Source organism: Rhipicephalus microplus, chromosome 5 (assembly GCF_043290135.1).
Source record: "Rhipicephalus microplus isolate Deutch F79 chromosome 5, USDA_Rmic, whole genome shotgun sequence".
NCBI classification, from domain to species: Eukaryota; Metazoa; Arthropoda; class Arachnida; order Ixodida; family Ixodidae; genus Rhipicephalus; species Rhipicephalus microplus.
The window spans coordinates 29369877-29396599 of NC_134704.1; the positions used below are offsets into that span (position 1 = coordinate 29369877).

Consider the following 26723-nt stretch of genomic DNA (forward strand, 5'->3'; position numbering starts at 1 on the left):
CGTGCAACAACGTGTTGTTGTTACTGTTGTTGTTGTCGCTGCTGCGGCTGCTGTTGTAAACGAGTAACCAAGACTTCAAGCAGTCTTTTTCTCCTTGCAAGCGTGCTCTGTGTCGTGCAGTGTTGTCATGTGGCTAAGCATACAAACGTTTGCCTAGGAAGAGACGATGGATGGATGGATGGATGGATGGATGGATGGATGGATGGATGGATGGATGGATGGATGGATGGATGGATGGATGGATGGATGGATGGATGGATGGATGGATGGATGGATGGATGGATGGATGGATGGATGGATGGATGGATGGATGGATGGATGGATGGATGGATGGATGGATGGATGGATGGATGGATGGATGGATGGATGGATGGATGGATGGATGGATGGATGGATGGATGGATGGATGGATGGATGGATGGATGGATGGATGGATGGATGGATGGATGGATGGATGGATGGATGGATGGATGGATGGATGGATGGATGGATGGATGGATGGATGGATGGATGGATGGATGGATGGATGGATGGATGGATGGATGGATGGATGGATGGATGGATGGATGGATGGATGGATGGATGGATGGATGGATGGATGGATGGATGGATGGATGGATGGATGGATGGATGGATGGATGGATGGATGGATGGATGGATGGATGGATGGATGGATGGATGGATGGATGGATGGATGGATGGATGGATGGATGGATGGATGGATGGATGGATGGATGGATGGATGGATGGATGGATGGATGGATGGATGGATGGATGGATGGATGGATGGATGGATGGATGGATGGATGGATGGATGGATGGATGGATGGATGGATGGATGGATGGATGGATGGATGGATGGATGGATGGATGGATGGATGGATGGATGGATGGATGGATGGATGGATGGATGGATGGATGGATGGATGGATGGCTAAATGGACGGACGGACGGACGGACGGACGGGTGGCTGGACGGACGGATGGACGGACGGACGGATGGACGGACGGACGGGTGGATGGATGGATGGAAACTAATTTCTACGGTTGATGTTGAAAATCAATAATCTTGAACAGTTTATTATATTCCAATCGATTCATTGCCACAGTTAGTGAGTGATCTTAGCAAACGGAATAACCAGACAATAGAAAGCACAACCACACGGGCGCATGCACAGCCACCTAGCGATTGAAATGTTCGCTCTTGTTTTTGTCGTTGTTACAATCACAAATTATTAACTGCCCAAAGCTCGTGCCACTGTACCAGTGACCAAGATTTCATGGTCTTAGTAAACGGAACAATCGAATATTAGCAAGCACAAAGGCACGCCCTTATTATGGTTCCGATTATCGCATTCATTGTTTTCGCTGCTGCTGCGAGTACACATTAACAACCTTTATAGATGTAATCTCTTCAGCTAAGAACGCAGACTTCGAAACTATTATTTTACCCCCGTCACAAACATGCTCCATCTCGTGCAAACGTGTTTTGCAGCTAATAATTCCAAGTTTTGTCCGGAGCAATTGAGCGAAAACTTTCGCCGTACGAGAGTCTTCAACAAACTATCAATGGCGTCCAGTAAAAACGAAGTTCTGCAGATAGTACGAAAAAAAAAAACAGTGTGAGAGCCTAATGCGGCTCGAGCACGCTAGCTTTTTTAAGGCAAATATTCTACCGAAAAAATGCGCAGTCATGCACGGCATGTAATTTAGTATCAGTAATCATGCACCAATAAAATATTTGGTTTGTTTATTTATGTTTCGCATGAACGTTATCTTCTCTATTGAGGTTCGCTTTCTTAGATGTCCACTCTATTAATATCAGGTCAGTGTCACTTTGTAGACGCCCGTTGTGATTTTTAACACGCAAAGTTCGGAGCTCGCAAAAATGTTCAATATGAGAGCAGAGCATCTCAGTTTAACAACGTTAAAAGAGGGGAGTAGAGTATTCAGTACGACAATCAAACTGCTGATTAGAATAGTGGTGAAAATTACACCTGAATATATATGTGGAACTTAGCACGGTTGAGTCTGACTGACTATGTGGCGCTTGCAACAGCAACTCATACTGAAAGAAAATGGGAAAGTTCATACTTTTCACTAACGCACTCTCGTCTGGAAAAATCGTCTGGAATAAAAAAAAATACCAGGAAAGCCTGGTTTCGGAACTGTGTCAAGGCGGTTCACGACGCAGGCCGTCTCACAAAAAGACTTTTAAAACCAGCTTTCCTGCATAAATGCAAATGCCCTCTCAATACGACTGCGGATTTCCATCTGTCAATCTGGACACGAATGTTTAACGACGAGTGATGTATGTCGAAGCGACAAGGAAGGTAAATGCTCATTATAATCAGTATAAAAAATTTTGCATAGTTTGTATGCAGTTATTCATACCCGAATACTTCCCAAAAAGTGGGATATGCACGATTATTCCGCGTGATGTAGAGGTGTGGGGAAAAGTTTCCAGGCCACGCTTTTATGCGATCATATGCGACAGAGCCCTGGAAAGTTTTGAGAGCATTCCTGTGCTGACATCAGCGAGTTCTAACTCATAGAAAATGGGGGCGTTCGTTTGTTTTGCTTTTTCGACGACTCTGCCTCGAAACGAAGAAAGGAAACAATAAGAAATTTACGCTTTATTCCCTGAAATTACACTTTCTTTGACTGACCTCTCGCGTCCCTTAGGGAAAACGTCGATTTCGTAAAACAGGTCGGGAAATTCGTGGTGTCCTTTGGTGGTGGCGCCATCGCGAACCGAAATCGCAAACTGGGAGCTGTCGCGCCGGTCCCAAAGCTCCCGCTGGATGGCAGCACCACATTTGCGTACCGAATGCTTTCGTATCGACGGGTCTGCGCATCTTATTCGTTTCGGTATTCCGCCCTTCCTTCCCAATGCGCCTGGACTAAAATACTTGAACGTCCTATTCAGGGGCGCTGATGTCTAATCATGTTGCAGTGGGTCATCGAGTTATGTTTAGCCCGCATAGAAGGCTACGCGGCTTGGTGACGGAGTCTAGTGAAATCAACGAAGGAGCGGTGTTTTCGTTTCAACGCGAATCTAAGATAGAGCATGAAATTCTGCTTAATGAGCGTAGATTGATAAAGGGGGATATATTTTTTCATAGGTTGTGTATGGAAGTAGATATGTGGTTACTTTTACCGAAAAAGAACGAGAGGTTAGCAATAAATGTTTTTCTTTGGGAAAGAGGAGGTGTCAACTATACCTTATTAATATTGGTGCATGCGTTTGTATGTATCGGTGCATACATGCACACGCGGGCCCATGTACACAACACCGGCGAATATCGAAGGGAGGACGGTTGGCGAGTGAGAAAAACAGTTGATCATACAATGACCAAGTCTGACATATTGGCAATGACTTTATTTTTTGTAGTCGCCCACAGAGATACTATAGTACTGAAGTACAATCTCGCACGTACGTACGCACGCACGCACACACACACATACACACACCTACCTACCTACATACATACATACATACATACATACATACATACATACATACATACATACATACATACATACATACATACATACATACATACATACACACATGCACGCATACATACATGCACACATACATACATACATACATACATACATACATACACACACACATGCATACATATATACATACATACATACACACATACATACATACATACATGCATGCATGCATGCATACATACATACATACGTACGTACGTACGTACGTACGTACATACATACATACATACATACATACATACATACATACATACATACATACATACATACATACATACATACATACATACATACATACGCGCGCACAAACACGCGCACACACACGCACACACACCTGGGTCAAGCCTGCCAAGGCCAGTTTGCAAGGGAGTTCAGGGCACTGGCGTAACGCTGTGGCAGAATATGGCACGCAGGAAACGCGGCTTTGAGTCCCATTGTGTCCTTGATGTTTATTTGCTGAGTTTCTTTTTTCTTATTTCGTGCGATAGTGGTTATGGACACCGGCGGCGACGGACGAGTATACGTGGCAAGCAACCCTTGTTGTGATCTCATAACGGCTGTCGCTGTTAAAAAAACGGGAAATGTTAAGCTTCGCCTTTATCACCCGGCTTCATTATTGCGGTGAGCTTCCTGACAGCCGCGTGTACGTTTTCATCTTTTTTTAATTTAATGTTCCACACATATTTCTTGTGGATCCAAAGCGAGAAAACACGAATTCATTCCACGCCTTCGGAAGCTGTACTGTCCAGCGGCGGCTGTGATGGTACATTTAAAAAAAAATGGCGTCACTGGTTTGTAATGAGCCCGCCATCAGTGACAGCTGGCTATGGCCGGCCTTCATTACGCTCCGAGTCACGGAAAGAATTTGTGAGACAATGGGGAGAAGGCACGGAAATTGTGGCCCGCATCGCAGCGCCGAGTGCTCATTCGGGTCCCGCTAACGAGAAGTGTCAGAGGTGCCAAAGGCTGTATTGAAAGGCGAGATCGAATACGGACCTCCAAAAGCGGTCCGTCAAAGTGCTTTTCGTAGCTTATTGTGGTGAGACAGGGCACAAAGTTATGATCGTGCCGCGGCGTTGTTTCACTCTCTCATCCTCTCCATAAACACAGCTTGCCGTATCAGTTTGGCGCTTGGGGTGTTTCCCTTTTGCTATGCTCAAATGACGTGGTTCGACTCCCGGCCACCAAGTGCGGCGGTATTCCTTTGGGCGAGCAATAGAATACACCCATTTATTAAGAATTTAGTGCATGTTGAGTGAACGAATGAATGAATGAAGTGGTTATCCGGTCGGGGGCTTCATGAATGAATGAAATAGTTATCTAGAGAAATTAATCAAAGATTTTGTATGTGTCGCTTCTTCAACTTCCGGCTAATGTTTTGTCGATATAAAAAAATAACACAAATCTGTAAAAAAAATTCGGATATATAATGAAGAGAGAGAGAGAGAAAGAATCAATCACGGTTTTGCGATTGCTGCATTGGTTGATCTCGTGGGTAGCTAAAAAAGTCCTTTTCACTGCAAGCAAAGAAGAGGCACTGAGTGTATAATACCAAGAAACTAGAATACCGCACAAGCAGCTCGAAAACTTACACGCGCTGCTGAAGCACAAGGAAGGACGCTACGAAAGAACGCACAGATGTACTCAGGACGAGTGCGAACTAACAACTGTCAGAGTTGTTACGTCTTTGTGCTCGAGCTGCGCGCTTAAGAGTCGACTGTGCAGAATTCGGCGCTCTGAGATATTTCATTTTGCTTCAAACTGTGGCGCTTGGAGTGACCGCTCTGCGTCTGCTGCCACCTGGTGGCGTCTGACACAAGATGAGGCATGCCCAGCGTTCTTTCTTTCTTTCTTTTTTTTTCGTTCAGCATCACGGGTGGGTAGAGAAAGGGACTCCTTTTTTGTGTGGGTCTCAAAGGCAGTTTTCAAATAGTAAATAAAGGTATAGGAGCGTCGAAAAATTGAGAACACACCGAAGCTTCTTTAAGATCTGCGTACCGCCGGAAGTAATTAGTGTGTATGCTATATATGCCAGCGTTATTAAGCGGGTGCATGCATAGCGCGTGGTGGAGTTGTTTGAGGAGCCACGCTGCGCAACGAGGGGTCGGCGGATAAAATGGTCGGGGGCTTCATAATTTTTGCTGATGAAAAGTATTTCTTTGGGCTTTCTTTATATATACGCATACACATACATATACGGGACATGACGGCGACGGCAAAATTTCGCCGAGAGTGTCCATATAGTTACTATCGCATTGATACAACATAACATCATAGGACGACTGAATATTGTGAGAACTGCGTTGTAAATGTGTCGTTCTGAACAGTGCATTCGTTGCACTTATCACCGAGAATTTCGGTCGAATTCTGGTTATTTAGGTTTCTATTATGGCCATGTGTCAATGGATAAAATGTGTATCAGTGGCTCGATACTGTTGCCGTCAGGTCTCCCTCTTGACGAGCTCGTGTTGTCGACGCCTGGGACAAAACAAGAATCCCGCACCCTGTCGTTTTTTTTTTTCCTCCTTTTGCAGCTATCCAAAGCCGACGTCGCCCGTCTTTTCCTTGGACGTCTTACAACGAATAAGCAGGGACCATTCAGACAAAGCCATCTAAAACAGATCGAGTGAGTCGGGGAGAAGAAAGAAGAGGAAAAGAAAAGGCTGGGAGGTTAACTAGACCAAATCTTTGCGCTACCTTTCTCTCGCACAGGAGAAGACGATGGAACGAAGAAAAAAAGTATAATGGATGGATTGCGCGATAGAGTGTGATCGTCGTTACGCGACTTCGCTACGTGTGTTCGGATACAAGAACTAAGGAGATAGAAATGCAGGGGGTGGGGGAGTGGAAAGGAAATCTGGGGAGCGAAGGAAAGAAGGTAACGGGAGGTATAAGCCGCCAGAAGGACAAACAGGAAAAAGGGTGCCTCAAAGGATGGAAGCCGCCGTAAGTGTTGACGACGCAGATTGGGGCGAAAAAAGAGCAGAAAAGAAACTCGTCAGGCCGAACGAGTGACGTGTGGCTGCCGGTAGCAGCAGCAGCGTTTCTACAGCCGACAGTTTCGGGAACCGCGGCCCCGTGCTTCGAGGCCGACGCTGCGCTAAGCGCGGGGAAAGCGGCGATGACGGGCCACCGAGGTTAACATTCGGGCCTCCGCCGGGCGCACGTTTCTCGTCTAAACGATCGAAACCGTGGCTGCCGCGGCACGGTGAAGGCTGGCGTAGTTCTCACTCCTGGCGTAGGAGCCTCCTTTGCCAGCAGTGCGAACCCCCCCACTTCTGGTGTAGGAAAGGGAGGTTCGAATTCTCCCGAACTTTTCCCCCAAATTTCGTGTGTATTTGTACACGCGCAGACGAAGAAACGCACGCACGAAGATACAGAAAGTACAGCTAAACACGTTTCGCCTTTACAAAAAAAAAAAGGATTTCACTGAGAGTGATTATGGGTGCCCGCAGGGATCATCGATGACAGAGAAAATGCGGGTAGGCCTATTTGTGGGAAGGGGGGGATTCCGATGCTGAGGAAATTTTTTTGAATTTTTCACTCGTGCAAACACATGCACTATGTTGCCTAACGGATGGTGGCCCCGTATCCTCCCCAGAAAAAAAAAATTCCGACTAATTCATTGAATGCGGGAAAAGTTGAAACGAAAGATTACGGCTGTCAGAAAATTTAATAAAAACTTGCTAGCATAACAAATTGGACATAAACGGAAGCAGACGCTGCGAAAGAAGTACATTACTCCTTCATATTAATGTTTGAGTTTTATATTTAGCTTCTGTGCGACAAGCTGACTCACTGTTTGTTTTATTTTGGTTTGCTTTGAAATGGTTTATTCAAGGCAATATTGATACAGAAGTGCTTCCACGAACAAGAATAAAGGCTGAGGCCTGGCTTGGTCGAGCAACTCAGGCAGCAACGTGGCTAAGGCACAATAGTAAACACTAATAGTTTAAAAGACATATACATAATATCCTCAATTTTTATTTCTCGGAATTTCAGCTTCACTTCTTGCAGTTGCTTCGTCGAGCACTTTCCTATTTGATACAGCCAGTTATATACTCGGGAGGTTCTACCTAAAGATTGTATCATGCCGGAAGGATTGGTTTCAGTGTGCAAGCGAGTTGTCTTGAATTTACTATAGCGAATTTTAAATTTACTTACTTAGACATGCATGCGCAATGTGAGGAAATCGTGCGGTATCAATCATCTTCACGCCACTGATGTTATATAGCTAAGGACAAATATTAGCTGCATCCCGGCTACCATCATAGAGAGATGTTTATTGGTTTGTCCGAGTTGAACGAGAAAGAAGCGAGAGAGTAAGAAACCTACCTTTGGCGCTTCAGGATCGAACTTTGCGCATGACGCAGAGTCTTATAGAGGTATGCGCTAAAAGGTTGTTCACAGGGGTTGATATGGCGCACACGAGACGAAGACGAAGACAAAGAAACGCATGACAGGCGCTCATGTGCGCTGTATAAAGCTAGATGAACGCATACCAACTCGATCAAGTTTACATTCTTAAGCGGTCGTCAATGACGTGAAATTAGAAGGGTCTGCAGCAACTAAACTCGTATAAATAACTGTTTAAATAAAGTAACGAAAAAAATAGTTATCAGGATGCCCGTCAAACAAAGGTGTGAGGTTCTGATACTAAGTATATAATAGCGACTGCCCATGGAAACAACTGATGGAATGTTTCAGTTAATTCACGCATTGAACAGAGCACCACCACGGCACAGATGACTCCAAGACCAAATTGATACAATTAGTTATCAGCACTTTAATGTGATTATTCGATACTTGAAAACGTTTGTCCCATTTGCCTTTTATTAACTATATGTGATCTGTTTCACCGTCGACAACGACTCACACCTTATTAGATTTTTTATATCGTTTTTATTTTAGCAATGCATTATTTGTTATTTGTCTCTTCAGTAACGGGTATGAATGCGCGACTTTTTAATCACCTACCGAATCCAACTACCGCTTTGAGTCGCATACTACCGGCATTCACTGACGTTGGCAAACTCCTGGCCAATACTAGCCTCTACTGGCTAACCTCTACTTATTTTGCCTAGTCCTGTCTATATGTGACTAGTGCAGCGCGCAGTCTTCAATGTCCTTCCGACCCCGCAGCAGAGAAACAGCGCGCGCTTAAGAACGCAGGAGAACCGTATCAGCGAAGAAGAAACAGCAGGAGAAAGGCTAGAATTGTAGTCTGGAAGAATTGGCATGCTCCTATACGATAGGGGAGTTTGAAAGCTTGTGATTCAAAGAGAAATAAAAAAAGTGCCGCCATATCCACGAAGTGAATGATGATGAGTGGGCGAAGCTCCGGAGGTAAACCTGGTAAACCATGAATCCTCTGTACATTTTGCCCACTCGATTTTATTACATCGCTCCCCCTAGCGTACGTCGCCGCACTAAATCGAACGATTGCCTTCAACCAATGACACGCGCCATATGTGACATCATTCCTATTTTATAAGATCTCGCGTCTTTCATCAACTACAAGTACCGCTTTCTAGTTTATAACATCTTGCATCTTTTCATCATCAGCTACAAGTACCACCATCTAGTAAACACTACAAGAACTAAACGAGAGGTGGCTACATACAGGAGACGGTACCGCCATCTAGTGAACACTGCAAGAACTAAACTAGAGGTGGCTACATACAAGGGACGGTACCGTTATCTAGTGGACACTGCAAGAACTAAACTAGAGGTGGCTACATACAGGGGACGCACAGCCCACGCCCTAAGGAGCTTCGCCCCTAAAAGAGGAAGAGAAGGAGCACGCTTCTACTCACCGTAGGCCGAGGTCGCTGTCGACAGGCGAAGGAATACGACGCAAAGCGCCGATAGCAGCTGTGTGTGCCATATGGACAGGCAGTGAAGACTCCCCCGGCGCTGTCTCCGTGACGAGCGGGGTTTCTGGCTCGCACCATTCTCCATGATCCCGTTTGAGCTTCGATACCCGGCCCGAAGATGTGCAACGCTCCGTCCGCGCACGGGCAACTGAAGCAAGCCGCGGCCTGCGTAAAGGAAATCGAGCGATTGTTTTCAGTTGCGTGCTTCGAGTGCGTTATCCGAAAATAGTTTACCACATAGGTGACGTAGGGCAGCTCTGATTAATATTCGTGCCTCAATATCATATCGTGGTTGAGACACATGAAACCTCACAAATTATATTATTATTATTATTATTATTATTATTATTATTATTATTATTATTATTATTATTATTATTATTATTATTATTATTATTATTATTATTATTATTATTATTATTATTATTATTATTATTATTATTATTTTGTATTATTATTATTATTATTATTATTATTATTATTATTAGCTATCTTGCTAACGATGCTTTCCATCATGCGCAGCCATTGTTCTCATCTGAGCTTTGCACTGTCTTAACATGGTTCTGCACATTGTACAGATTCCTTCTCTTTCCGTCTTTCAGCAAGCCCTCATCATAGTTGCGTATATTCCCCATTAAGCGTCAAATCCAATCCATGATTCTCGTCCTGTCCTTTTCTTTTATTCTTACCCCTTTGGCGCTGTTTTCACTTTGTCTGTGCGTTCTCGCTCATTTTATTTAGTTTCTTTTTCTGAAGGTTGTCTGTATTGTATTGTTTATATTTATTTTTTGCGTGCACTGGCACAAAGATCTTATGGGTGTTCCTGGAAACGTTGAATAATTGATTGATTGATTGTGAAGGAAACGCATCAAGCGTATAACGCGTTAGCTTGAGCGCACGACATTCCTAAAGAGCTTCCCAATTCCACCTGATAAGGTATGCGCCGGCGGAGTTGGGGTAAGAGCATATCAATTCTAGACTGAAGACACAGAGATAAAAATTCAGGTGTCGGAGCGCGTTTAGTCGTGTTTACTTCTGTGTCGATTGTATCTCGCACTGCCACATGCTGTGCTGACAGCACTCGTTTAAGAGAATTTTATTTCCGGATATATCTTACACAGCTTATGTTCACAAAGAAAAATGGACAATGGTGAACAGTGCATATGTACAATGCAAACTGTTATATACGGCGAAAAGAACTTATTGCATATGCAGTGACGTACAATGCGAAATTGTACAACAGAGACAGGGCATTCATGACATCGAGATGATTAAACTTAAATAAATAGTAAAGCTATGTGAACAAACAAGGGGGGGGGGGGGGTCATTCACAGTGTAGGGTGATGTTTTGCATTAACCTGTGGGGACAGTTTGCCCTCGCGCTCAAGAACAATATTTCACAAAAAGGACATGTTTCTAAAGAAGAAAACGAAAATACACACTGTAATGTCACAGTGGTACAAGCTCTAGCCCACCTCCTCAATAGGGGAGGAAAGGCATGGACACTCTGTTGTTTTTTACGATAATAAAGCGCGTAGACCAGCGTCAGGAAAGCCTCCTCTCCCAGCATGACTAGTTCTGCGTTAATATGCATAAGAATTACGTTTCTTAGCCGATGTAGTAGAGGAAATATGGCTCTCTGAGGGCGTCCCCTCAGGCAGGCCAGTCCCCTTCGTTTCCATAAGACGAAGGCTCCGATGGCCATTAAGAGTACGACGAAGTTATCCCTGTGGCTAGACTTTTATTGCATACTTATTTGGAACGTTCTCGTAACTATGCGCCAAAAGGTGCGCGCTACTATTCATTCATGGAAGACATGGTTCAGCGTTTCGACGCGACCGCATTGTGGGCATGTGGTGGAGGGTGCCACGCCGGAAGGCGGTCAGCCGTTGGTAAAGCCTCCCATTCCCTAATCCAGTTTAGGTCACGGACTTTGGAGTGGAAAGACGTGTTTGTTAGAGTCCAACGTCTTTTCGCCCAGCATTTCTGGCGTTGTTCCTCAGATAGGCTTTTAAATGCTATTAGTTCGCTCATGTCGGTAGGGGACATTTCCATAAGTTCTTGAACTGGAAAATCATTTTGCCATTGTTGCAAAGATTTTATAACATGTGTGTAATACGTCGGTGGCTGCTCAGCAGCTGGTCCCGTGTTGTTTGCTAAACCAAAAAATCTTCTAGAGGTTCGTAGCAGAAACACTACGAGTTGCGTACAGACAGAGAGAGAGAAAGGTTTTGGTGAAAGGCTAGGAGGTTAACCAGAAAAATATTTCCGGTTAGCTACCTTGCACTGGGGAAGGCGATAAAGGATATAAAAGTAAGGCACAGAAATGAATAAATGTAGATATAAATAAGTGGTATACGTTCATCTTTTAAATGAATACGGGCGCGCATACAGACACGAACACTAGAACAAGAAATTGCACAGACCAAAAGCGCCAGTTACAACTAAAGTTTATTCGAAAGAAAGGTAGGTACCTATATATCCCTGCTGTCACATGACATGGGGCTACAAAGCGCATGCCTCACGTTTGTGTCTGTGTGCGCACCCTTATTTAGTTAAAAGATGTACCAATACCAACTAGCCCAATCATGCGTGCTACTGACTTCGTATATGTTTTTAAAACGCGTGATTGATTGAGTGATTTGTGGAGTTAACGTCTCGAAACCACCATATGATTATGATAGACGCCGTAGTGGAGGTCTCCGGAAATTTCGACCACCTGGGGTTCTTTAACGTGCACCCAAATATGAGCACACGGGCCTACAACATTTCCGCCTCCATCGGAAATGCAGCCGCCGCAGCCGGGATTCGATCCCGCGACCTGCGGGTCAGCAACCGAGCCACTAGACTACCGCGGTGACGCGTTAAAACGCGTGAGTTACTCTTTAAAGCGCAAATTTTACACGAGCACGAACGCGCACCCACCCCAAAAATCAGGTACTCATTGTACGCGGAAGCGCTGGCGAAATTTTGAAGTTACCAATGATCTATTGTATCTCTCAGTGTTCGCTATATTTATCGAAGTGGTTTTGCATTCCTTATCGCAAATTTTCTCATGATACTACCTTGCGGTCCTTGCGCAGTATGTATCTTCATGCGTTGCATCGAGTTTTGAACTGATTCATATTTTGGCTACGACGTTGTTGCGGTTTTTGTCGGCTGCACGAAAATTCATGAGCTGAGATAAGTAGAATGCGATCACTGGTACCAGTATTATGCTCTTCACGAGCTTCATGAAAGCACAATACAGTTGCGTCCCGTGCAGACGGCTCGCGCGTGATATGCAAATTAACGTTGACCCGAAAGGAGGAACGAATTTGAATTGCTAATTTCCTTGCTTCGCAGTAACTTACGCGGGAAGTCATCGACTCTGTAAATCCGGAACGCTGCACTTGATTAAATTTAAAACACAGCGCGCCGAACAAATCGCAGCCTCCGTTTTGTTACCTCTTATACTGCGCGAATGCGGTATGGACTGCACGGAAGCTTGATCCCAATATATATTCATAAAACTAGATACTTCTTGCCTGCGGTTATGGCAAAAAGCTTGAAAAAGTCGTGCACACTGAATTATTTCTCGCTTTATTATGCGCATGCTGATCACTCCTCTTTACTTTATCTCTCGGAGGTTTCCCGAAATGCGGAGGGCAAGCCCAGTCTTTCGTTCATTGTTTGCATTTCAAAAAGAAAGAAAAAGACTAACAAATTCAGTATCGATGAGAACGTCTCGAGACAGCGTCTTTCCTGGCAACCACTGGGCCAATACAGGACGACAAACTGCGTTAAATTTTGTTTGACAGTAATTGGAGTGACACAAATGTGGGGATGTTACAACTTTTTCACCGAGATGGAGGTGGACATCACTGGCGGAATCTTTGTGGCTCCCAGGGTCGTCGGAGAAATTTTGAATTAAGAATCGCTATTCTTCAGTGCAAAGCATCGCTTTGGTAACCCGGGACACTTTGACCGCTTCTTTCTTCCTTCCTTCCTTTCTTTCTTTCTTTCTTTCTTTCTTTATTTTTTCTTTCTTTCTTTCTTTCTTTCTTTCTTCTTTCTTTCCTTCTTTCTTTCTTTTTTTCTTTCTTTCTTTATTTTCTTTCTTTCTTCCTTCTTCCTTTCTTTCTTTCTTCCTTTCTTTCAAAGATTTGCAAAAACGACATCATAGTGAACGACGGACCAGATAAAGTGAGTGTTTGCAAAATCAACTCTGGCTCAGCTCTGGAATCCTAGCCATAAATTTATCTTTCAGGCTATTTCGTTTAACAGGGTCCTCATCAACGTTATGTTAACACGACTTCGACCCAGCCGCAGGCTTTTGTTTCCACACACGCTGCAGGTATAATCTGCCTACGAGGCGACCGAGACAATATACCAATAAAAGTGCCGCTGAGCTGCACGGCACGCACACTCCTTGCCCGATCTTGCACCGAGAGTGAAATTCAAGCCCGTCAGCGTTATCCTAGTTTGCAACGCCCGCTCTTCGGCTGTTAAAGGTCTAACAATTAAAAATATCAACAACTATCAAGTATACCGGTGATGGATATTCAGGGTTCTGAAAATCGGTATAAGCCTGGCCAGGCTAGCGTTGGTCAGAGAAATATTTCAAACAATAACACGGGTATGAGAACGATGAACAGAAATAACTTTTCATAGCTGCAGTAGAATCATCCCCCCCCCCCCCACTTTTGTTTTCGTTGATACAATTAGCACATACTGTTTACGAAGAGGTCACGGTAGCAAGTGCATTTGAAGCAGTGCCGACAAAACATTGGCGAGGAAAAATGGGAGTGCTAGAAGATGGAGGAAATAAGAAGGTGCCCTTTCAAGAAATGCCTACTTACAACACTGAGCGCCAACCCGGCGTACGTCTGTGTCCTAATTGAAAAATGTGTGTGTTGGGGCGACGGCGATGGAAATCCGAGCGAGTGTCTTGTTGTCGTTCAGCTCGAAAAAAAATGAAGAAGAGAGGAAGAGAGAAAATATACATTCACAGAATGAAAAGCTCATTGCTAAAGGGGGGGGGGGGGGGATCTTATTCCATGAGGGGCTGGAAGGTCGAGAGGTGGCTCACACCGTGGACCGCGATCACGCCTACCAGGCTGACTCCTCCCACCCTGTAGATGCCCGGGCTGTGTCCGGGCTGTGTCCGTCAGCTGCTCTGCCATACTTCAACCTCAACGGCTCGAACGCAGAGAGCACCCACCACTAGGCCCAAAGCTCAACAAGAAGAACATCACATTGGTAACAATATTAGGCAGCAACACTTAGAGCCAGGAAAACACAAGGACAAGTTTTGCCCTACGTTACACGAGTATATCTCTCCAATTCGCGGCGCACGTCATACTTTGGCCCACCTTTTTCTCGCGTGCCCGTGTGTCACAGAACGAGCGCTCAAAAAGGGCGCGCCGCCAAATTCTCGCGACGAAAGCCGGAGTGACGCCGCGAGGTCAACGATAAAAAAAAAGAGAAAAGAAAGAAAACAAACATCGAAAGACTCCCCAGGCGCGCGACCTTCTCCCCTCTGAAGCGTAGGTTCGCCGACGAACCTCCTCACCCCACATCGGCGGCCGAGCAAGCCCTCGAAATTTCTAGATGGAAAGGGGTGTGGTGATGCCGGGTTGAGTCAGCGCCTCCTAGAATTTGTTCTAGGTGGCTTTGGTTGAGTCATCCGTCGCGGACGGCCCTCGTATCGTCTTGACCTCTCCCCAGCCTTCGCTGCGTATCGCGCCGGCGAAAGGATGAGAACTTTCTGGAATCTCGCGCGGAAGGTATTTAATCGAGCAGCCGAGATGAGAGATCAGGAGAAGACGGAAGTTAGCGCCAGAGCGCGAAGGGATTCCGCCGTGTAGTCGGCGAAGGTTTTGTCCGTAGAGACAAAGCAGGAGAAGAAGAGGATTTCCACCTGATGGGTGAAGGCTCGAGCTACAGGCAAGAGCGTGTGTCTACCGCTATCGAGCGAAGACGCGTGGCAACAGCTGCGTGTGTGAAGCCGACGTGTTTCCGGCGAAGAAGTTTGAAGCTTGGAGAGTGGCCAATTGAAGACGCGCGGTTTCCTGGACGAGAAACTTCGGCGAGTTTTCCTGGAAGAGAAACTTCGGGGGCAGCGGAACGACAACAACGCTCGACTTTGAGTGAGTGATTCTCGGAAGGGTATCATTCAGACTTTTGTTCGAAGAACTTTGGACTGAATAGGTTTTTTCTATCTCTTTAGTCTTTAAGTGTATTGGTTGTTCAATGCATGTGACTGCATTGTAGTGCGTATTGTTGTCTGTGTTCGTTGTTTCGAGTGTGGCTGATTGTACTGTGTAGTACGTTGTTTGATTGGTACCATATTGTATGCAACTATTGTGGAGTGCGCATACTTGTGTATTGTTTTTGATCTGCCATTATTGAGGATATAATTTTGTTTGTTTATCAACTCTCGGCTCTGACTTGTTCTTTGTGCCACAGCCGGCGTCCGGTGGCGCGCCAAAAAGGACCACTTCTAAATTGTCCACGCTTTCGTGGTGCGGTTCGGGGGGCCGGTACTTCGGCCCTTGGAATTAGCCCGGCGATCGCCTCCCTAATTAACGGGACCTGTGTGACACCGTGCAATGTACACAGAGTCGTATAGCCTCTGCCAAATGTTTCCAACGCCAGTCAAGAAATCGATGACCTTCTGAAAACAAAGTAGTCCAAGCCTGTCTCGCATAACATGGACCGACAACGACGTCTCGTCGCCACGGCCAAGGAGGCAGCGAAGGCCAGAAGGTTCCTGTAATGAGGCTACCCCCTAGCGAAGGTTAAAGCTGGTCTTGCACCGCTATGCCATTTCCTGCAACAAACGTTTCTTCCTCGTCCTCTAGCCTATAATACTAATGTCTGGGTTTTTTATGTTCCAAAACTCCGATAAACGTATGAAAGACGCCGTATAGTGAAGAGCTTCAGAAATTTCGACCATCTGCTGTTCTTTCACGTGCACTGTCATCACACGTGACCGCGACCATTTTGCCTTCATCTAAATGCGAACCCGTGACCTGACCTTCAGGCCAGCAGCAGAGGGGCCTTAGCCACCGTTCTTTCTACCGGGGCGGACTTGTCCTCCAGCCAGGACCACCATGAGAAAGATATTTTTATAACAGCAGGAAATTACCTTGTCGGTTGAGGTTCATCATTAAAAATAGTAGGCGTGCTGGCAAAATTGTTTGTATATTTTTTTTTCTTTGCGTGCGTGTCCGCATGCATACATTTCAATTGAATGAACAACTGCTACATTGAAAGTTTTTGTGTGGAACCTGGTACTCTGAAAGCCTTAAGCAGTTACCTGTACATTGTGTAGATTAGTGCTGCTGTTAGATTTGTGGGGTAATTTTGCACAGTACTCGAACATGATCACGTTAAAATAAATCGAAGACCTGCACGACACGTGATAAATTATACTTTATACTCTTAGGCTGCACACTTTTGAAGCAGAATGTCTCATATGTCATCGGTGCAAACCAGAATATGGCTCGTTGATTCCATCATTTGTTATCTGCTGTTGTTCATGTTGGGTCATACTGTCTATTTTTTTCATGAATGCGTAATTAAGGTGTTTGGTGGATTCATGTAAATTACGCGGTTGCAAATTACATTCTTTCGCCTGAACACGTGTCTCAAGCTATTCTCAATTAGTATTTCAGCTTTTTTTTCTTTTTATCACGCTGTTATTTATCTAATTACTGAGCTGGTCCCAATACGAGCATGCCAAGGTGAGAAGCGGCGTTCAACAACTGGAACGGAATTCGACGCGGGAACGCTGACTTCATTTTGTTTTGTTTTCATGTGCTTGTTTGACAACTTCTTTGTATCTTGGGTGAACTGGAGTAATGCTCGAAACTTGTATTTTTGCTCTCTCTCTCTCATATTGTTCTTCGCCCTTGTGAATGTTTGTAAGCCTCGCAGAGGGGAGACCTGCTCTCCGGCCAAATTGTGCTTCCGTAAATGCAGGAATCTTTTGTATTTGTTACAAGCATGCAGCTGCTACCACGCACTTGAGTTGTACAAAAAAAATTAATTACCACTTTTCTGCTTATAAACTAATCTAAGAAGAATTCCCGACGCTCCCCGGAGCAATTAGAGGTCGAAGAAGCAATCGAGTAAAACTCTCTTGCAACATGTTGCTGTCAGGGCAGTGCGCTTCTGTCGGGCGTTCCTCGCCGTCCATGCCTCTCATGAAGTTGTATTCAAGATCAATACATGCATTATCTCATGCGTGACTTCAAAACTATTACGTAACGTGTTGCAGGCTGTAAAATCCACTTGTCTTTATTTTCAGTATCCGCTGTTTTTTTTTATTCCTCATCGCTTTCCTTCTGGTGTTTCTGAATACGCAATTCAAAAGCCGTACTGTAAAGGTATGGTTATGCTCCAGTGATCAATATTAAATAAACGCGGGTGAACGACCCGAAAAAGCAATTTGTATCTTACTAACGTCTGTTTCACAAACATCTCGTTGGCGCTGTGCGACGACTCTCGTTGCCGACGTAGCAAATGCTTGGTTTCTCACGCGTAATTCCTTAGCCGCTGCGGTCGATGTTAGCACATATGGTTAGCGTCCCCTTAACCTGCCTGCCGCACTCCACGTCAGTCCATTACTGCAACTCCAACATCCACGTCTCGCGGAATTTCCTAGCATCACGAGTGTTGCCATCAACGGAAACGACGGCGTTTAGCGCGCATTCGGAAGGTCTTTTCACCATCGGGGTCAGATTATATGTAATCCGACCAGCGCAAATCGTGCAACGCGGGTCGTACGAAACACATTAGCGTCGGCCGCGGTCTCCGGTTGACTGGCACCGCGCCATGATTGCGATGGTGGCGAATGAGGTTATAAAACTGCCACCGAAGTGGCAGCGTGCCTATTCGGCTCTGGTAGAAGGGTGGACTAGTTGTAGACTCAGCAAACCTCGATTACATGTCGTTTCGTCGATGGTATTTTAAGTACGCTTATTTGGACACTGCGCTGAGATTCGAGGCATTCGAGAATTCTATGTGTCGATCAGTTTGGCCCACGTAAACCTATACAGTGAAAACAGAGATGACTGGGGAACCATACACAACTTAGTTTTATGTGTATGACGTATAGGAACTGATTCATAGCACGAATTTTCATACTAGAGAAGTTGGATATGGATGTTCATTTCATTCTGTTATTCTTAGTGTAAAACTTTGAAATAAAAGCGAAGCGCAGAACCCTGTGGACGAAGAAAAGGAACAACATGGAATAGCGCAGGCGCACTTGTCCACAACAGAACTACAGCAACAATACTGCCCCAAAATCTGTCAGTGACATTTCACGCGGTGTTTCTTGGAGAAAGGAATCGAAAAGGCAGAGGGCGAGGAAGTTAACCTGGGTACCATCTCGTCAGCTGCACTGTGCTAAGGAGTGGAAAGTGAGACTAAACACTTGAGGCAGGGAATTTCTAAATAAAAAAAAATTTCTGGGGAGTTAACGCACTCCTGTAGGACTCCACCACCGTTACGAAGGCGTTTACACAAACCGCTTGTTTTCAAGCAGCGCAGGAGCGATTTCACTGCATCGACGTTTTTGAAGACAATCAATAGACTGTAGAGAACCAGTACGGTTAGTACGCTTACACTGGTTTTATCAACTGTTAGTATTAAGCAACTTTGCTTCCTAATTTTTTAAAGATGGTAGTCTTTCTTGGGAACCTTCGACGCAAAAATCCTGGTCTTTCTGCCTCCCTGTCTGTACAGTTGTCTGTTTGTCCACCCTTACTCGAAACGGCCGACCCTATCCGCAGCGCCCACCAATATTGCTCGAGGTTCAGCGTTCATATTTGTGCGATTGTCAATTAAGAAGCAATTTTTACGCATATCCCAGGCACCATAACAACAGATCAATATTATGTATGTGTGTTTTTTACTAGAAAATGCATACATAAGTAATTCTAAGAACCGTAGCGTTTATCACGCTGCGATGACCATGCAACGCTTGCACGAAAAGGCAAGTGTTTCCAACGCTTCGCTAAGACGACACGCTGGTGGCACCTACCTGTCGCCTTGCGTTCCACACCTTATCCCCTCCGAGACGGGCGCGAACGCCGCGCGCTTCGTTTTCCAAGATAACTGCCGCATAACGCTCATGTCTCACGTGTGACGTGACTTGATGCGCTCGTTCGCCTCCGCTACACGCTCGAGGCACTCTAACGCAGCGCCTCTAGAATACTATTCACCGGTTTTCTTGCGCAGAACAGCAAATAAACGTTTTGTTCACTCTCTCCAGACGCAAGACTATCGTCTTTCGACGACATTTGCCGTGTAACATGCAAGTACGAGGCCAATTTTTTTCGTTACGCTGTATTCGCGCAATGATTATCTCGTCAAAAAGGTCGACAATGCGTACATATATACTGTCGCCGGTCATGACCGGTACCCTTGTCTCACAAACCTTGACTTTCAAACGACTGCATGGCAGCACAAGCTAAATGAAGGAAGGAAGTAAAATTTAAGAGTTTCTTTTTCTTTGTTAGACGCAGTAATAATTTTATTTATTTATTTATAGAATACTGCCGACAAAAAGTTCAAGCAGGGTGAGCATACATGAAACACACAAAATAACAGAATGAAACAAGGTTGCAAAGCGTTTTTTACACAATTTCTTTGCATATAAGACAGAGGGGTTATGACTTTAAAAAAAAAGTAACAATTGAACAACAAGGTGAAAATACAATTCTAAGGAAATCATGGAAGAAGAGTATTTACACAAATGGTCAAGGGCGTTAAGGAAATGCTTTGGTTAGTTTATTCCAATCATCTATTGCTTGTGGGAAGAAGGAGTACCGGAAAGTATCATGAGAACTAACAATAATTTCAAGAAAAATGCAGGGAATGTTATTAGAAGTAATTGCAATGAAATGTGAATGAATGAAAGTGAACCAAAAGATGACTCAATTGTCACCGGCAGGATCAGGTCATTACCACAAGGTAAAGGGATACATTGTTTTCCACTTCTGAGATGTCTTGTCCACTTCAGGGTCTTCTTATAACAAAATCAGTATACGTTATGCAGTGGCGTAGCCAGTAGGTGCCACTCCAGGCCCGTGCCAACCTCCCCCCCCCCCCTTCCACCCCGAAATTTGTTTCGGCATGCATACATTGCGTAATGCCTGCCCGGCCCCCACTTAAGATGAGAAAATGTGCCTTCCCCGCCAAAAAATTTCTGCATACAACCCTGACTCTATTTTCATAAGAAAACGGCGCGAAAACTGGGAAACCAGACGGAGAATGACACATACCACCAAGCCCAAGCAACCATTTTACTTGACGCTACACACAAGTGTAAGCCTTGACATGTTGAATAATAAGGTGCAATGGCGGCTCAGAGCCTGGTTCGCATGTTTTGCCCGGTTGGCTACCTAGATGGCTAGATGGGCTTGCCGACGCCTGGATCTAGGATGCATACGGAAGCGGGATTGAGATGGGGAGGAAGACGGCCCTCCGAGATCTTAGTGGACGTGGTACCGTAATTTTCCGACTACATTCCTCGAGCTGTGTTCTGTTAGGTGATTCGTTGTGATTCGCTAGTGTTGATTAAACACTATCTTTCTTATTAGCAGCCTGACTAAGGCGAATGCAGGGCGAGGAGATCTTCCATAATTGTCCAACATAATCCTATGTAACATATGACCACTCCATTAATGATCTAACTTATAACGTCAAAAAAAGAAGATAAATAAAGAGCAGCGGATATTGCATACGTATACAGTTACGATTGCATTTACAGTTGTTTGTCTGCAAGCTTTCCCATTATTTTGACAGTGCCTGCATTATGGAAATTGGCAGTGAAAGGTTGGCCCGTAATGATTTTTGATCTGCACTTGCATTGTAAGCAGGTTTGCTTCCGTATAATATGCGAAAAAAGTAGAATTGTAGAGATCTTACGTGCGTGTGAAGCATAACTAGTGCCTTAACGTAATTGTTGAAGGAGTTCCAAGATTTGGAATGAATGCAGTTGAGGATGGTGAAGAACTGTGGAGTAGAATCAAGTTATGAAATTCGCAGAGATGGAATGGCATCATCCGGCACAAAACCGGTATAATCAACTCCATCTGAGAGAGGCGATTGTTTTTCAATGCAATTAAAACTCAAGAAAGGCGGTGATAAGTTCGAAGTTGAGAGTAGTAATGATAACTGTAGTGTGTTTTTGGCGTGAGCCGAACAAAGAAAAAAGAGCATTGATTATGCCAGATCATATCCTGTCAGGAACATCCTGTAATGTGTTTTTTTTTTTATGCTCAATGAAACAGCCTCATCTTTTTTTTTTCTTATACTGTTAGGTTCAGCTTCTTTCTGTTTTTTTTTTCCTCGCTCTATTTATCTCTCACTGATGCCCGCTTTTTTTCAAGCTGCTGGGACACTTCCGACACCTTCGTGAGCAGAGCAGGCTTTTAAAGTGTTGCAACGCTTTTTGCGGACAAGTGGCCTGAGAGACCTGTTTTTAGCAGCATCACATTTTTCTTCTTTTTTTTATAACATCTTTTTTAGCATTGTCTTTTATTCAGCGAATACACTTTCTTCAGTACATTGTAGCCAGTTCTTCAGAGAACTGGCTGATCTTTCGGTCTTGCTTTAGCAAAAAACTCATTTCGATTTCGTATTTTATAAGTCTGTGTGCGGGTGGGGGGGGGGGTAGAAGGCCTAACGGTACATCTCTGTCGTTAATCTTACCAGACAACTTAAGAGGAAGCCTAATCTCCTGCGACTCACTGCTGACCTCCTCCCACAGGTTGTGCGTCGAACAACACGGCACTTACAACCACTGCTATCTGCAGAATCCGCCCTCCGGGCACCCCAAGGACCGCTTCGTTGCCTCGCTTTCCCATTCTTGGTTCGTGCGCAAGAACACCGCGGCGTTGTGGAGGAACTCCGCGGGGAACGGATAGGCAACCGATGCTCATTAAGGCACCTGGTTAGGACGCCTGCTCCAACCACGCGTTTTTTTCCGCAGATGTGAATTCGTTCGCACGCGGCGAAGGAGTACCGCTGGGAGCCCCCCGCACTTCTTGGGGATGAATGTATTGCTCTGCTCGAGCGTAGGTCAAGTTGAGCGCGCAGCAGGCCGTTCGGTTCCGCGCGCACGAACGTCACTGATTACTTTGCCGAGTTCCTTTTTCTTATTATTTCTGCTCTTCGTTGTCGTCCTCTCGCCTATAATAGGACACGCCTCCCTGTGCAACGATTTAAAGTGACCCGGGGGGGGGGGGAGTGAATGGCTGTGGCGGTGCGCTTTTCTAGGAGTGACGGCGCGGGCTCGTCTCCATTCAGCAGAGGACGCAACGTAGCGTTTTCTGTGATACCTACTAGAGAGAGCTTTGGAACTGCGATAGTTAAGATGCTATGGAATGATGGGCATGTAAATAAGTATGTGTTCACCGGTCGAGTAAAGCAAAACAAAGGTTTAATTATTCAGACAGATTAAAAAAAGAAAGACGTGTCCGTGTCAGGCAAACGTTCTTTTCGTGTGCACCATTTGAGAGCTCACCTCTCAAGCCCGCCCCTTGTTCTCATCTTTCTTCTATATTATTGAACAGGGCAGTGCATGCATTTCTCCGTTCTCGCGGCTTCGAATGCATTAGTCTCTTTGTTTGTTTTTTTGTTTTGTTTCGGTTAAGATGAGACCTTGTCGCGAAACCCATGGGGTGATTTGAATTGAATCGGCCCATGAATTTGAATTGGGCCAGGTTGTGAAGTGTGACTACTGAACATTTTCTGAACTTCTTCTTGCGACAAAGTAGCTTTAGGCCACACGGAACTTAAGAATGAAGCTTAGGTAAGTCCTTGTACTAATTCCCCTGCTGGCTGAAGTGCCACGTGTTACAGTTCCCACAGAAACTAGTTCTATATTTCCGTCTATTGTACCCTTATGAAGCTTTGTAGGACGCAAGTGGTGAAAACATACTTGGGAGCACATTGCTATGGTGCTCCTTTGAACCTTCTTCGAATAACCGAGAATCCCGTGGATTATTGCTGTTTCACGCGGTAGCATTGAAGAGATCGTTTTGTAAAAATTCTGGTGTCCTTATCAGCTTTGTTAGTTGTGAGCGAAATATCAGCGCTGTCTGTCAGAATCTGAGGTAAGCACGAATTTATAACTAACAAAAAGGTTTGGTGTGGCGAAAATGAAACCCCGGCTTTCTTCGGGGCAAGCAAGTATTCTAACACGAAGCCACACATGGACTTGAAAAGGCCTGGTGAAAAAATAAAACATGAGCTTGCAGCAATTTCGCCTCCACCGAAAATGCAGCCACTGCAGCCGGGATTCGATCCCGTGACCTGCGGGTCAGCAGCCGAGTACCTTAGCCACTAGACCCCCGCGGAATGGCTATTGTCGATGATTAGAGAGCATCCTGTATGCAGAGCGCGTTCGGTTACAGTTTGAATTAGCCTTCAGCAATGAATGACCTGCGAATTGAAGCGCCATGCGCCAGTTTTCTCCCTAATCCTGGCCCCTTATCCAGAAGTTTTTTTCTTCTTTTCCGTAATGAAAGCGGCAAATTTATATTTTGAGAGCTAGAAACACAGGCTGGTCACTATAATTGGACACCACATACTCGACCATCAGCAGCTGCCCAGGCGCAAGCTATAGAAGATTTGGTTCATATAAATGCAACAAAAAAGTAAGGGAGAAATAATCAAGTGGCCAAGTGGTTTTCTTTTTCTTTTTACCACCAACAATTAGCCAAATTCATGCCAAGTCGCCAAACTTGGTAATCTTAGTTGTTATTGCGTACTTCACTTATCTGCAAAAGCTAAAATATGGCATAGTGGGCACTTAGCAACTGTAAGTACATCCAGTAGACACTCTAGGACATTTCGAAACAGCCAATGTTGTGTGAACATGCTTTCCTAATTTTTTTTTCTTTTTTAGGCACGGTTGAAGCCGCTGTGGATTGGACCCGGTTGCACTATTGTGTTCTACTCTCAAAGGCAAAGCGTCCTCATTTTTTTTATTTTGTCAGTGATTCTTGGGAGCAACTACAAGTACCGTGTGAACGCATGATGCAGCGGAAGTTTACGCATCAATAATCGGAGTACTGCTTTCTTTTTCTGCCCTTGCTCTAACCCTTTTTTGCACTTCCCTCGCTTCTAGTGTATAGCAGCAATTCAGATACAACTTGGCTAGCCGCACTTCAATATTTTTTTTTATTTCTCCGCTGCGGAAGCCCTCAAATCAACTATAAATAGCGAGAAGCAAAGAATGATATTGTTCCGGTGAGGCTTCAATCGAACAGAGGAGGGGTAGAAAGAGTGAACAGATACAATTATTGTCGCTTTGAGTTGAAAGGAAGGAAAAATAGGAGTAAAGAACGGCAGGGAGGTTAACCAGTCTATAGCAAGCCGGTTTGCTACCCTGCGCATGGGAGGGGTATAAGGGAGATGAAAGATAGAGAGAAGAGAGATAAGAAAGATAAACACAGCACATTCGGCAGCACACGCGCGCACACTCAGTCATAGTCCAGTCTTGTCTTTCGCGGTAGGTGACATTGCTGTTACAGCCGCTTGTTCGATTCCGTGTCGCGTAGGAATTTCAACAGTGCTTTTGTCGCCTTCTCTTGCAATGTCTTCTCTCGGGCACTTGAAAGAATAGTGCCCACAGACATTTGGCTGTTGTCGATGCGTGCAAGAACTGTCTGAGTTGGAGCTGGAGTTCGAGCTTATTGTCTCACTTGCGGACGTAACCAGCCGTCCTGGGCTGTCTAACTTCGTAATATATCAGTGACGAATCGTAACCAGCCGATTGTGCCATAAAAGACAGCAACCGAAGCCCGTAAAGAGCGGCGAACCTTATATAAGAAGAAAACGTGGGTGTTCAGGAAAGGAAGTGGAGAGCACCTTACAGCTGTGTAATTAGAGATCTAACGGAGAATATGATCCAAGGTATTGAAAGCCAATATAGGTTCAACAACAACGTACATAATGCGTTCCAAGCGCTTACAAATACGGACAGCCTCGTAGTATGACACCATTAACTAACTATTGCGCCACCTTTCAGACTCCGAAAGCGGAACGCACGATTGCGTTAAGCAATTACAGCAAATAACCGCTCTTTCGCGCCAGCGAAGGGAAGGCTGAGGGAGAGAGGTTTACGGGAAACGGTGGACGGTACTGTGGAGAGACCCCAAAGCTGGCGACGCCGGCTAATAAATGAGCTCTATCCTTTCCCGCCTTTCAGACGGGAGCGGTGCATGTTAATTCAGTATACCCCTATAGCGAGACCGCACAAGAAACCGTCTGTGAGCGGCACGAAGCCCTACGGACTCTTGGACCGTGCAAAACAGTTTAGCTCAGCCCCTAATGAATCCCTTTTTCCTCGAGAGAAGCCATAGCGAGACATACGAGTACATGCAAGCGTGGTAAGCTAAAAAAAAAAACACAAAGTGCTAACGCGCGGCGCATCGACTATGCAAACAACCGCTAAAAGGACCGTAAGAAATATAAAAAAACTGGCTTGCAAGATTTCACGAAGCGACTCTCTCGTCGACTGCGCACACGAACCTAAGGCTCCTGATTAAACACGGCCAGGACGGGGCTACGCCAATTGTCAATCAAATAAAACAGATGCGGTAAAGTCAGAGGGTTTATTTTAAGGAAGCTAGCAAAGAGGCTGATAGGAAAACAAGGAGTAAAAGGCCTGGATCAATACGAGTTTTCTCTCCAGAGAAAAGGCATCAGCGTTTCTGTCGAGTGAGAAAGGAAATAAGTTGTTGAAAAAAAAAAGGGAATAAAGGTTTTGGTCTGTGCCAGTTTGATCTGGAATGCCATTTGCTATTTCCCACGAGCGAAATAAGGGAGGGATGTTGATTCCCTACGAAACTGAAAATGAAAATTTGGCTTCTTCCTTTTTTTGTTTTGTTTCGTCTAAGAGATTACTCACTTTTTTAGAGTGAAAAATACGTCCAGTCGGGTAGGGAGAACAAATAAATGAAAGAAAGCCAGGAAGCTTAACTATAGGCATTCTAGTTCGATACCCTACATGTAGCTTTGACCTACAAGCGGTGAATGCCAGTTTTCCCTCTCGTCACCTTTATTCCACCTTGCGGGATTCTGCATAACTTATCTCTAAAGGGATATGTGTCACCATCGTCTATGATTGTTATCAAGTTTTTCGCTTTTTACGGGAGACGCTGCTCCCTGCCCCAAGGCGACGGACGCGGAGTCATCCACTGGTCCGCCCAGCCAGAGGTCTGCTATGGCGAGCTCCTCGGTAAATCAGCGCGCCTGGCCCAGAACCAGTGAGGCCAACGGTGATAGTCACTGCATCATGGCTGTGGACGTG

At 45.0% G+C, this 26723-nt stretch overlaps 1 protein-coding gene across 1 annotated transcript in view; it reads right to left on the reverse strand.

Annotated features, from left to right (window-relative positions):
* LOC119174807 (cubilin) overlaps positions 1–26723 on the reverse strand; it is a 277061-nt gene that overhangs the window by 154207 nt on the left and 96131 nt on the right. The window contains exon 2 of the mRNA XM_075895087.1: positions 9344–9568. Within this exon, the coding sequence (XP_075751202.1) occupies positions 9344–9488 (145 nt within the window). The 5' untranslated portion in view covers positions 9489–9568. The remainder of the gene's footprint in view (positions 1–9343; positions 9569–26723) is intronic.